This window comes from Bison bison, unplaced genomic scaffold (assembly GCF_000754665.1).
Source record: "Bison bison bison isolate TAMUID 2011002044 unplaced genomic scaffold, Bison_UMD1.0 scf7180017864160, whole genome shotgun sequence".
NCBI lineage: Eukaryota > Metazoa > Chordata > Mammalia > Artiodactyla > Bovidae > Bison > Bison bison.
The window spans coordinates 8,540,903-8,555,292 of NW_011494732.1; the positions used below are offsets into that span (position 1 = coordinate 8,540,903).

General features: G+C 41.4%; 1 protein-coding gene across 1 annotated transcript in view; it reads right to left on the bottom strand.

Moving 5' to 3' along the window:
* Positions 1 to 14,369, bottom strand: part of BRAP (BRCA1 associated protein) — a 31,403-nt gene extending 17,034 nt beyond the window's left edge. The window contains exons 1-5 of the mRNA XM_010841384.1: positions 12,567 to 14,369; positions 11,399 to 11,597; positions 9,927 to 10,116; positions 4,125 to 4,238; positions 2,049 to 2,197 (exon numbers count right to left, since the gene is read on the bottom strand). Coding sequence (XP_010839686.1) covers positions 2,049 to 2,197; positions 4,125 to 4,238; positions 9,927 to 10,116; positions 11,399 to 11,597; positions 12,567 to 12,741 — 827 coding nt within the window. The 5' untranslated portion in view covers positions 12,742 to 14,369. The remainder of the gene's footprint in view (positions 1 to 2,048; positions 2,198 to 4,124; positions 4,239 to 9,926; positions 10,117 to 11,398; positions 11,598 to 12,566) is intronic.
* Positions 14,370 to 14,390: the final 21 nt, after the last annotated feature.

Sequence of the window (14,390 nt, forward strand, 5' to 3'; positions counted from 1 at the left end):
CTGAGGAGACATTTGGGGAAACCCTCTCAGAATGTCATTCCCTGACAAGAAAGTACCCTTCAAGGCCTGGTACCAATACTGTCTTCTGTTAAGTAGCCCTTCCAGACCAACCCAGAGGAGGAACCAGCTCGATCTCTCATCTCTACCTTGAATTGTACGCATACATGTGTGATTCTCCCTTAGGAGACTCAATGTCCGTAAAGAGAGTCTGTGTTCTGATTCTTTGCCCCTCAGCACTGTGCATATAGAGACGCTTAAAACCCACTTGCTGAAGACACTGTATGGTTTGGAAGGCAGTTGCCCAGTGGGTTGAATTCTGGTCCCAGTTCTGGCATTCTCTGTCCTGACACTCTAAGCATGCCAACCATCACCTCTGGGCCTTAGTCTCCTCCTCTATAAGTAACGAGGAGGTTGGACAAGATGGTCCCTAAGGAAACGTGAAAATGCTATGGTTTTACAAAAATTAATGTGGGACTTTCTGATGGCACAGTGGATAAGAATCCGCTTGCCAATGAAGGGGACACAAGTTCAATCCCTGGTCCAAGTGAATCCCACAGGCCACAGAACAACTAAGCCCGGGAGCCACAACTACTGAAACCTACACGCCTACCGCCCGTGCTCTCCAATAAGAGAAGCCACCGCAATGAGAAGCCCGCATGCAGCAACAGAGACCCACTGCAACCGAAACAAAAGTTAACGTGTACTGAGAGTAAGACTGGAGTGGTGGGAAACAAAGAAGTATCCAGAACTTAAATGGGGTAGCAGATGGACACAAGATACACACTAATACTTTGTGGAATGCACACACCTCAGAGTGGCTTTATTCCAGGCAAATTTAAACCTTGGACAATTCTCTGAAGAACTAAATGATACCACAGAATTGACTAAGGACTCTACAGAACTGGGGCAAAATTATTCTCTGGTTAAACAAGCCACAGGAAAGCCAGGGTCTATATATTTGCTCAGAGATATTTACTGAGCTCCTCCTACGTACTACATCTCCCCCTAAGTATGGAGGGCACAGCAGAGAACAGCCAGACAAGGTCCCTGCTCTGGAAGGCTGGCCACATGGGGGCAAAGAACCGAGACTCCCGTAGACTTTCACCCCTCCTCACTCTTGGGCTTTGGAACGTGACCTTTTGCTCCCTGGCTACACCTCTCCCCCACACCATCTTCTCTTGGGTTCCACCGGTCACCTGGCTAACTCCTATTCCTCTTCCCTGAGTGATGCCTCTCGGACAAGCTTGGTGGGGTCAGGGCCCTATTCCCTAGTCACGGTGCTGCAACACTGTTCCTTTGTAACCTCGTTTATCTGTGTGATTATTTGATTCTGCACCTTCTTCTCTGCTGGGAAACCCTTGTGGCCAGTCTGATCTACCTTTCTAGCTAAGACTCACAATGCAGTCTGTGAAGGGAGCAGCAACTTCTGACTAGAGGAAATAAAAGTACAGGTTACACCTCAGTTCTTTGCACAGTGCTCCCTTTCATACAAACTGGGTCTGTGCTGCTTTAGGAAACAGGACACCATAGGTGTGTGTGTGCCTCTTACTTAGTGCCTGTTGTTACTACTGGCCACCAAGCCATCGATAATGATAAATCTAAAACGTCCGATTGGTGTAGCCCGGCACTCTGAAAAGAAAGCCAAAGTCAACGGTAGACATAAAGTGCAAGTGATAAACAAGATTTTAGACCTAGATGCCCTTTAAGTAGAGGAGCCTAAAAGCTAACCTTTACTCCCCCACCCCCCACTCCTTTCATTCTCTGGCTCTTGGAAGGAAAGAACGATTCATGCTGCTTTGGGACATTCCACAAGGATATTAGTCAGCACATTAGAAAGGAACTGGTCTACAGATGCTGACCCCATGTGAACTGAGGAAAAGCAAAGACGAAATACAGAAGGCCCTTCCATGTGACCTCCTCACCACTGTGGTACCCAGGTTTATAAAATCAAATACTTGGAGTGGTTCTTTCTGGAGGGTGCTGTTTTTAATTCTGGGAAAGAGTAATAACGAGCTCTGACAGGGAGGGGGATGCGCCCCTGCACTCACGTCGTGTCGTCCCAGCGCTGCAGACACTGGCTGTGGAAGCTGTGGTTACATAAGGTGGTGAGGATGCCGTTCACGGACTCGTCCATGCGCTCCAGACACACGGTGCACTTGGGCAACTCTGTCAGGTCCATCACAGGGAGGCTGGCGCCCTACAGGGAAACAACTTGAATGAGCCTCACTTGTCATCCACAGGTTCTAATTTTTCTTTTTTAAGGCAATAGTTTTCCTGATACTCTTTGACTCCTGGTAGGATGTTCTCAATATTATTGCTTTGTGAAAACAACCTAATTTGGTGAGGTTTTCATCCATGCAACAAATATTAATTGGTCGCCTCCTAGAGTCCCAGGACTGTGCTAGGCACTACGAATACCAAGGGGAACAAAGCAGACGAAGACCCCTGCCCTCACAGTGCTGACATTGGAGGAAGGGAGACTGCTGCCAGAATCTCATGTTACCAGACTCCTAGCTCTAACTGTAAATGGCCATGACCATAACAGAACACAAAGGAAAAAAGGCAGGAGTGTATCTGAATGATTTTCCACAGATTAAATTAAAACTCAACACTTTCTACTATGTGATAATAGTATCAACAACAGTGATTTTTATTTATTTAGTACATACTTATTAAATTAAATCCCTGCTTTGTGTGCCAGACACTGTTCTAGGTGTGGGACTACGGCGAGCAAAAACAGATTCAGTTAAGTTGCAAAACACAAAGTCTGTCCCTTTCCTCACAGAGTTTAGCCTCTAGTAGAGAGAGATACAAAATTCAAAATTTTCATGTATTATTATTTTTAAAATATTTATTTATTTATTTGGCCAGGGCAGGTTTTAGTTGTGGCATGTGGGATCTAGTTCCCTGACCAGGGATCAAACTCAGGGCTCCTGCACTGGAAGTACACAGTCTTAACCACTGGACCACCAGGGCAGTCCCGCAAAACTCTAAACTTTTAAAAACTGTTAATTACCAATGCTTGTAAAATGGTTGTAATTACCAATGGCTGTGAAAGAACACAGTGTGAAGGGCATAAGGATCTAGGTGGTCAAAAAAAAACACCTGTAACACAGAAATGTCTGACCCAAGCCCTGCCAACTAGGGGACTATTGAGGCAAAGGTGAGGCACATAAATAAGAACACACCAAGAAAAGTCACATTAATCTGCAGTCCCTGAAGAGTAGATATTTGAAAATCTCTCAAGAAGCCGTGTTCATTTAGAGAAAGGAATTCCTAACACTGAGGCCTTGCACAGTACCCGGCAAAAGAGTAGACTGATTTTTTTTTTTGGCCCACGCCACTCAGCCTGTGGGATCTTAGCTTCCCAACCAAGGATTGAATGCCCAGGTCCCCTGCATTGGGAGCAGAGTCTTAACCACTGGACCACCAGAGAAAGTCCCCTGTGCCAATTTTTATTTTACCTAATCTAATGACAGAACAATCTAATCTGAATTTATTCCTATCAAGTGGAATTCAATGTGAAAAGACCTTTATGGCTACTTTAAAAGAGGAAATATTAAAAGTATACAGAGCTGGATCTACTACTTTATTCAAATGAGCACATGTTATAGGAATGCTTCATTGAGGGTGGGAGATCAGAGCAATTACTGATACAAATTGCTATCAAAAGGGAATTAAGTATTAGGATAAGGATTAAGGGTTAATATTTAAAACAAAAATATTCATTTTGGGGCTCCAGGCACAGTTTCATCCATCTGGAATAGATACATACTCAACTTCAATAACACAAATAATATTCTTTATTTAAAAAAATACTTTGGACAGTTTTTAAAAGTTGAGATAAAATTCACATATATAAAATTTGCCATTTTCAAGTGATTTTTAGTATATTCACAAAGTTGTACAACCGTCACACTGCTATCTAATTCTAGAACACTTCTGTCACCCCCAAAAGAAACCATGTGCTTGCTGTCACTTCTCACTTATCTCCCCCCAGTCTCTGGCAATTAACTTATTTTCAGTCTCTATGGACTGGCCAATTCTGGACATTTCCACAGGTATCTTAATTTTCAATTTTATACCATTCTGATACATTTATTTCAAACAGAGTTTGCACTTACATCCTCAGATTTCAATACTTCTGCCCTCTCCACATAGACGAGCTGGCAAACATCATCTTCTATTGAGTTGAACTGGCGGCCATTGCATGCCATGTAAAAACTATCTGCATCAGCCTAGGTAAACCAGGGCGGAAAGGGAAAAAATTAAGAGAGCGATCATGGTAATGTGCTTTCTATTCAAGATGGCTTCAATTATTCTCTTCATCAGCTTTTAAAAGTTATACTTAGGAGAGAGGCTAAGTGAACCCTGCAGGTCAATATCCTACTCGACAATTTTTTCTGATACATGGTAGTTTTATTTGAATCATCAGAAGCTACTGAAGTGCAATAAACTGATGGCTCCTACAATTTTATTTTTTTATTTATTTATTTTTCATTCAAAATATGATAGTCTAGTGTTTATTTTGTTATGGCAGGTACACTTGAATTTCAAAAATTTAAAACATATAAAAAGTGGTTAGGGACTAACATTTGTATCAACAGTTGATAAATGTCTAAGATTGTTTATTATACAGCAGGGTACAATGGTAGTGCTAATGCCAACAGGGCACCGTGGAAATTAGTCTAAAAATTATTATTAGGCTTTATACAAGCAACATCATTCGCTGTTGTTTTAGAATTTGGGGACACAGTCTGCTTCTAATGCTAACAGTCCATGAACACTTTACAATTTTAATACATAGTCAACCAACAATGGTCAATGTTTCCCTTGATATCATTTTTTTCCCCTTTTGCCTCTAGTCAGCACTTTCACAGCAGCTGAGGTCAGTTCTATTTGGAACCAAATCATAACTGATGACTGTTAACGGGAGAGTTTTTCTTTTTTTCTTTCTGGCTGCACCTTGGGGCTTGCAGGATCTTAGTTCCCAAACCAGGGATTGAACCTGGGCCCACCAGCAGTGAAAGTGCTGAGTCTTAACCAATGAACTGCTAGGGAATTCCCTATGGAGAAGCTTTTTAAAACAAATGTCAGCATCTAGGTGAGAAAAAATAAGAGGACGAGTGGAACCAGCAGGGAGTGAGAAGCCAATTCCTTTTTTTCAATAAGCCAAATAATAACAGTAATTAATACATGATAGTTAGACCAGGGTCCTGTCAGGAGGTTTTAAACAACCTAGTGTACAATACCAAAAGCAAAACTCTTGGCCACGGTCAAGAGGTCCAAGATGAAGTAGCCTTTAAAATTCTAACAGTTTTGGTCCCTTGGAGTGGAAGACAGATAAAACCAGGGGAAATCAGTCCCCTGCAGAAAGCACATGTGCATTTGTGGATAAGAACACAAGTAAATCCAATCTTCCAGTCTAGCCTCAGTAGGAAGTAACAAAGAGACAATTCCAGCTTTTAAAGCTCAGCAATTTTTAGAGGCAGCTGAGAGGCTGTGGCTTGTGTGGATTTCACTCCCACACAGGCATTAGCCCCAACATAGGAAGTTACGTGCTCTGGCCCTGCCAGTACAGACAAGCTGCCTGAAGAGAGGAAGTGTGTTCTGCAAAAGGAAATGCCGCACCATCAACCTTGAGGTCGAGATTTGAGTTGTATCAGGCAAAAACAGTCCTGGCTGTCTACCCTCACGGGGTCTTGAATCTTAGAGCCACTGAAGCTTTTCAGTAGCTTTTCACTGCACCCAGTTCAGTTCAGTCACTCAGTCCTGTCTGACTCACTCAGTCCTGTCCGACTCTTTGCAACCCCATGAAATGCAGCACGCCAGGCCTCCCTATCTATCACCAACTCCCAGAGTCCACCCAAACCCATGTCCATTGAGTCTGCACATGGATGATGTAATTCAAGTGTGGATTCTTATATTATCTATGCTATCTTAATATGACCAAGAGAGCTAAGCCACTAAGGGACCACATAGTTCAGAACTATGACCAGTTCTGAACATAGATTCTGCAGGGACTTTTTGGTGGAGAAGGGGAGGCTTTTCCTTTGGGAAATAACCTGTATATTGGGTAAAGGGTATTTGAAATTAAAATGTTAAAAGTCAGTTCCTGGATAATAAATTGTCTTTAACACTAAGCAGCAGCAGCCCCAAATGGCTTCTCCCATTTTTCAAGAGCAGTGGCTTTGCCTTGAAATGCTTTTGGATGAATAACCAGCACAGTGAGCCGCTGGACTCACACACCAAGGGCCAGTGGGCCACGGCCAGCTCTTCAGGGCTCCCATCACCACCAGAACTGCTGCAGATGTGACTGCCGAGAACAGCAGACCCGGCCAAAGACCTCCAGTTCTGTAGATGCTCCCTAAGCGCCCAAGCCTACTCAGGGGAAGGGAAAAGGTGTGTGATACTGGGAATGTGACAAAATCTACTCAATCCCAGATAAATCCTTTCTTTCTTGGGGGAGTTACCCGGACCAAAGGTGTATACTTTTTGAACACACTGCTCTCTTCTTTAAAATCTTGATATTGGAAATGTAGCTCTACTGGCTGGGATATTTACTGAACACCCAATGCATGCCAGGTACTGTATATGCAAAGGACAAGAGCAGGGAGCAAAATCCATGTGCCTCCTGCTTCAACCCAGCACTGAGATGCACTGAACAAAAGCCTGAAGCTAACTGCAAAACACACAGAAGAAACAACTCATTTAAAATGCCTGTACTATATAGAGCCCCAAATTTAATGAAACCCAGCTTCTGTTTTTTTCTAGTCCTTTGATTTGATTGTTCTCTCCTCAGGATTAACTCCGAAAAAGAAAAAACTATCATAATCAATGTTTCTTTACTGTTGCTGCTGCTAAGTCGCTTCAGTCGTGTCCAACTCTGTGCGACCCCATAGACGGCAGCCCACCAGGCTCCCCCGTCCCTGGGATTCTCCAGGCAAGAACACTGGAGTGGGTTGCCAGTTCCTTCTCCAATGCATGAAAGTGAAAGTGAAGTCGCTCAGTCGTGCCCGACTCTTAGTGACCCCATGGACTGCAGCCCACCAGGCTCCCCCGTCCATGGGATTTTCCAGGCAAAGTAATCAACTAGTAACTAGTTGTTACTAGTGATCAACCAGTGCTAAGAACGTATTTTTTACTTCTCAAAAGAAAAGTAGGCTGGCCTAGGCCTACAAGTGATAATGAGCCAACATACTCCATTGAGAGGTTATCTGTCCTTTTCTGTTCCAAAGAACTACAAAACTGAACCCCCTTCTGCCTCCCTGTACCTTGAATTATAAATTAATTCATCAAAGGGCACAGTACAACTTTGTAGGCACATCTGACACCTCCAGCATAAAGAAAGATGAGGCCAATAGAGATTCAAAAAATGATAAAAGACATAAAATAGGTCTGTTAGTTCTTAATAAAAATTCTCTGGTGAGAAACAGAAAGGCATAAGAATACAGTTACCTGCCCAGGCCATGGAGTCAGGCTGCCTGTGTTTGAATCATAACTCTTTGACACTAGCTGTGTACCCTTGGGCAACTGACTCACTCATGTATGTTTCCTCAATTATAAAATATGAAAATAATGACACCTACCTCATGACATATCTGAGAGGACTCAAGGAACTAATGCATGCGAAGCTAATACCTGGCGTCCAGTAAGTGATCCAGATTTGGTGCCTACTGAGTCTACTCTCATTAGGGCCCAATATTAATTTAACATCTTCGAGACCTATACTAAGAGGGTAGTTTTAGGCCTTAGAAAATCCCCGATAGAATGAGCCTTAGACCTTAAGATCTAGCATTACAGATAAAAAATACAACTCACAATACCAAGGTCAAGGGGTCTATCTTCAGAGAGCACTAAGAAAGCTGTGTTACAGTCCTAGAAAACATCTGTCAACTTAAGCAACTTACATGTGGTCAAAAGACAGAGGTGGAGAAACAAGTATTGGATTGGCCAAAAAGTTCATTTGGATTTTTCCATAAAATCTTACAAAGAAAATCCATTAAGAGTAGCAGAAAAATTCCACAGCATCATCTGCAGACTGCGAAGGGTGGCATGTGCTACAGAGACGTTTATGGGATTTTTAGACAAGTTACTGTTGTGGGCTTAATACACCTCAGACTAAATAAAAAGCCTAATATATTCTCAAACATTTTTTTCCCAATCCCTTTCTACGTTATCTGTGTTACTTGCTTTCCACCCTTGCCCATTCAGTAGAAGCTACAAGTGAAATACTGTCAGGACACAATTCTTGGCGAACAGTATCTTCCCTTGCCCACATCTTGCTCCTGCTGGACAAGGACTACACCCTAGGGATTAAAGTGAGGGCTTAATTCCCAGCTTAATTCCCAGTCACTTATTTCTAGCTGTATAACCGTGGCCAAATCACTAACCTTGCTCTGCAGCTGGTTTCCTCATTTGTAAAACTAGGGTAACAACAGTACCTGTCTACCTCATAGGGGTATAGTAAGGATTACATCAGCTAGTGCCCATTAAGCACTTAGCAGAGTGAATGGTACAGAATAAGCAGTCAATAAAGGTTGCGTATTATCACTAACCTCATTATTACATTTAAAAGATTTAATATACCACTTGCCCACTATTTGCAAAGTGTCTCAGTGACCTTAGACGGTGTTCTGACAGTCAGTGAAACCAGCTGTTAGATGCTTTTCAGTTCTCAGTGTCAACTTGTGAAGTCTAAGCTCATAGGGCCATTGAAATACTTTTTAAATGTCTCCCTCAAAGGTGCAGTGCTTTGTAAAGGTTAAAGATAATTGTGTACTTTCTTGGACTCAGAAATGCACACTAAGTTTTTGTTTTCTTTTTCTTCTGGTGGCCCAATGAACAGGTACAAATACAATTCAACTCTTATTTCTCTTAATTCTCTACCTACAACCAATGAATAGCCACTACTGCTGTCAACTCTAGCTTTTCATAATGAGGAGGTGACAAATGGGCATTGTGTCATGAGGTCCTATTATCCACAGATCTTGGTGATTGGTCAGACGCAATGACAAATGACCCTACAGGCACATTCATTTCTTTGCAAGTTGGAACTGCTTATCTGGGGCAAACTCAGAAAGGCTATTTATCAGTGAGGTGTGAAAGAACTAACTTTGACAAAGCTGCATTTCACAACCTGATGAAATTTCAAAATGTAACAGGTTATTAAAAAAAAATACAAACAAATTAAAGAAAACCTATGGACAAGGTAGTCCTCTATTAACCTGCATAATACCTAAAGCTTACCTCATTTTTATATTCACATAGAAACACGCAGACTCCTAAGAATGAAAATACAAAACCAAGAGAATATCTTTCTGACATCTTTAGAACCGAGGCACATGCAAAATTATGCTTAATGCAACAAGGGAAATGGACTGGATGGCCAAACCTTCTTAAACATTGTTACAACACACAAGTATACTTAATATCAGCTTTCTTTGAGTTTGTCTCTCTATTGCAGTGATTTCCAGTTAGAACTCAAAAGCATCTTTAATAATTCAGGGAATGTCACAAAACCCTTCATCATCAAAAAAATTTTTATTTGATTTTCTAGAATGTGCCCAAGAATATCTACTAAAAAGAGAATGATAGAAGCAGGGGCACAGTTTTATAATGGCAAATAACAATACAGCGTTAAGAAAGGTTGGGAATTACTGTTCTACTAGAATAGCTACTACTGGATAAACAAACACACACAACCCTAGATTTCACACTCAATTTGATTTATAAAAAATAACAGCTATGAATTAGAATTGTGTGTTTGCTGATGAATTCAGCAGTATTTCTAGAATTACATTAATACTCTAGAAGATATCAAGACTTCTAAATGCAAGACATAGTAAATTAAACATGGCTAGTATCAAACACTTTCAAAAACACAGTTTTTGTGGCAAACAGATTTTTAATATCTTAACTTTTACCTGTGCACTAAACTTTATCAGCACCATATACTGATTTGGAGTAGAGTCTCTGATGATTTTCATTTGTTCAATTACTTCATTAAATGGGGCGACAAACTTCATAAGGTCATGACTGGTCATTGTAGCAGGGACTGTGAGAATACACAGCATGGCACTACGCCTCACATCTTCTTTTAAGGAGGTCATCTTACTAATAAGACAATAATTAGACTGTCTTGAATAGATGAGGTATGGTTAGTTCAAGCAACACTAATCAGACAACTTTTATGTCCAAGGAAAAACAAAATGTAATACTTTATAAATCAATTTCAACAGTTTGTTATCTTACTGGAAAATACTCACCTGGGTAAATGGAGAACCGCTTAAACACATCAGCAACGGACTTTAAGGTAACCTTTGAAATGTTCTACATGATACCCACCACTGATATTTTTTAATCTTCAGTTAAAGGCTTTTAATGGTTATAAACCTACATCAGGCAAATTTGCAGTGCTTTGCTTTCATTCGTTTTTTAATAATCACCATCTTTAGATAACAATAGAAGAACAACTCTAACTATGGACTTCTCTTGAAGTCCATAGACTTCTCTTGAAGGTTTTTGAAGGGAAAAGACTTCTAAATATAGGAAGGAGAATTCTGAATCATGAAGATGTGACTCTGAAGATTACAGGAAGTGTTGTTGGATTAGAATAGCTAAAAGAAGGGAAAGAAAAATCACCCACAATACAATTTGCTTTTTTCTTCAAACTTTAAACTTTGTATTTTGTATTGGGATATAGTCAGTTAAGAATGTTGTGGTAGTTTCAGGTGAGCAATTTGCTTTTGAAATGCTGCAAACTCACTTCAACAGCTGCAATCCAAAATGGCTACCTGAGTATTCTGTTTCCCAGTGGAGACTGAGCAAACAATTTAGGACAAGGACAGTCTTTAAAGAAATCAGCAACTAATTATTCAAGGAGCTGGTGGCCCAGCTATGTTGATTATATAGCAAAATCTTCCTTTCCTTTGGCCTCCAGAAAGCCTTGTTTGGACCACAAAAAGGAGTTCAAAGATATGATGAAATGGCAACCCATTAAGTGACTTCTTAGCAGTTTCTTTAGTAAAGACTTGGTGGGAATAAGAGACTACATCTATGTTATACATCACTTAGAATTTTTCTTTTCTTTTCTTCCTTCCTTTCAATTTTCCAATCACCTGCATGCCTACCTTCTCAGGGAATATTTTCTTGGGTATTCTCTCAAGTGAATCTGCATGATTCATTCATAAGGCTCTTTTACCCAATTTATGAGATTTAACCATATATAAAATATCTAAGAATTCTTAAGAAAATATCTAAGAATTTAACACACAATATATGAAAGTACTAACCCTTTGAACAAAGCTTAAAATAATCCTTCTCTTCAGGGCAAGAACATTTTCTCCACCCTATGGCAAAAAACAGACAAACTCAAAAGAGAAAAGGATTTTCTTACTTTGTCTTGTACAGATGCATAATACCATGAACTATTTCAACTGAGGGGTTTCCACTGAAGAAGGAAATCTGATCTGGAAGCTGCTTGGATGGAGAATCAAGAGCAGCATTTACACCTTCTTTACTTCTATCTTTACTTCTCTGTGCAGTGAGGGATGCTTCTGAAGATTTCCTTTCTTCCACTGTAGCTTCTGGCTCATCTTTCACAAACCAAAAAGTTAGTAGATTATAAACTGATATGAAATATGTGGAAGGATTCCAATTAGATGAGAATTTTAAGTCAGAGTGAAAGAGAAATTGCATTAAGAATTGCATTCACAGAACAGCAGAGTTTTGGGGACATCACAACTTGAAAGTACTCTTTGCCCCCACTCTCCCTGCCCCTCAGAAACTGAAGGATGTTGACTTTACATTGAGAAGCACCATAATAAGGCAGGTGTCTTCCATCATGCACTTCTGAAAGTGTAAGTCGTTCAGTTGTGTCCGACTCTTTGTGACCCTATGGACTATACAGTCCATAGAATTCTCCAGGCCAGAATACTGGAGTGGGTAGCCTCTCCCTTCTCCAGGGGATCTTCCCAACCCAGGGATCGAACCCAGGTCTCCTGCATTGCAGGCAGATTCTTTACCAGCTGAGCCACAAGGGAAGCCCAAGAATCCTGGAGTAGGTAGCCTATCCCTTCTCCAGTGGATCTTCCCAACCTGGGAATTGAACCAGGGTCTCCTGCATTGCAGGCGGATTCTTTACCAACTGAGCTATGCACTCCTAAGTGGGACAAATATTCAGGGCTGTTTGAAAGTTTGAAAACCAACCTACCAGTTCTCCACACTGGAGATGCAATACACATCCACTCCCCTGGATGGAGCGAGCTGGCAGAGCAGGGGGAGTCACAACGTGCTTATCTGGATTCAACATGAATCGCCACAGACCTACATGCTAAGTAGCTCTCCTCACTAAGGAGAGTTGTCAACCTACCTTGTTACGAGTAATTTAGAAGAAATATTTAGAGAAACTGAAATCCACCCTGACAGTTTCATGTAAGGAACATAGGCAGTAAAAGCTAAAGTATGCTAGAGGTCTTCATCACAGGCTCACTGAACACCACTCCAACACAAGCAACCATGGGTTTACCTTAACAGAAGATAGCCTAGGGTTCTGGAAAGCATACCTGGGTTGGCCTTCATGGTCTCAATGATCACATCTGTCATTTCTCGACGACCAAGATGCTGATGTATGATTGTTGCTTTCTCCCCTGGTGACTTCCCTTCTAAACAGGCTATAGCTGAAGCTAGTGTCTTCTTTTGGATCTCCTCATCAGACATTTCCCCGACTAAAGAATACATGAATAATTAATATCTGATAATAAAACAAGCCTCTTTCCACTCTCAATGTATCCATCCACAGGTTTCCTTTTTCTCTCTGCTGCCTTCCCCCAAGACTATAAGATGCCTTTTGCAGGGTCCTTCTCACTCATCTCTGGGGCTCTGCAGTACTGACAGTCAGTTAATGCCCAGGGCAATAAACTCAGAAATGCATAGTGGTCCTAGTGGAAATCGTGCATTTTAAAGCAAATGAAGGAGATAAAAGCTTTGATAGTGATCCTGCTCAGATGAACCAACATTTTAGTAACACTTGTACGTGAAACTGTGTTGGACCCCAAATTAGGGCATCAAGTCCACTAATCAACAAAACTTTTAGGGTTAGTCTTCTTAACAACCTGGGTTAGCCTAATCCCACCTTGTCCTGAAAAACTGTGATCATTTTCTTAAATCACTAAAACACACAAAAATGAAAAATAAATTTGGAGATTTGACAGAAATATCCTTAATATAAGCTTTATGTGAAGAGAGATCAAGCCTGTTTTGCCCATCACTGTATCCTCAGTACTTACATCACAGTGCCTGGCACACACTGGAAGCTCTTTAAAGATATGTTGAATAAATTAATGACTCAATGACTGACCCATGTAAAAATGTATATGTCGCTTATGTCAATTAATTCGACTTTCAGAACTCAGTAGCCTATTTAATTATATTCAGTCTTTAGTTTGCAGCTCAAAAATTCACACACTCAGGGAAGTTTCCCACAAGACCATCCCTACCAGCCCCAGGCCTCTTCCCCAAACCAAACACATCCTCTCATGATAGCTTTCCAAACTCCTTTCCAGCTTTCTACCTCCCCTTACTGTACATTTGTCACAGCTGTATCCTACATTTATCCTGTAATTATTTACCTAATCTATCTCCATGAACTGAAGTGAATTGCTGGTGCCCTTAAAGCAGGGACCATGTCTCTTTCCGCACAAAACTAAAGCTCAACAGAGAGTAAGCACTCATAAAGTATTCCTTGAATGATGCGTTGCTGGCTCTTCAAGGAACAGAGCCATACCTGCATTTCCCAGGAGGAGGCTGTGTGACTGGAAATGAAGAGCTCAGACTCTCAAGTCCAGCTCTCTGAGGTAGAATTCCAGTTTTGGCACGGATAGATGATCCTGGGTAAGGCACTTAATCCCACGGCTTCAGTTCCAGTTTGTAAAAGCCTCATCCACCCATAAAACTAATTGGGTTGTATGAAGATATAGAAAAGTGTGCACACGAGGTGTTTAGTACAGTGCTTGGATATAGGAACTGTACATATTTTCAGTTATAACTACTGCCACAGGGCGCCCAAATGGATGGTTTTTCAAAGAGGAAGATTTAATTAAACCAGAAGCCGTCAGCGTGCTGGGGATTCCCTGTCTGCCTTCACAAAGCCTGCTGCTGCTGCTGCCGCCGCTGCTAAGTCGCTTCAGTCGTGTCCGACTCTGTGCGATCCCAGAGACGGCAGCCTAGAGAAAATCAATTCGCACAACTAGGCTCTCACCCAGGTTGGAGAGTGCGACGCGCCAAATATAAACAAAGTCCCAGTGGGAAGGCACCAGGAAGGAGGGACCGGCAAAGACTTCCCACAGGTGACACCTGGGAAGAGACTGCCCAAGGATGGTGGGGGGATA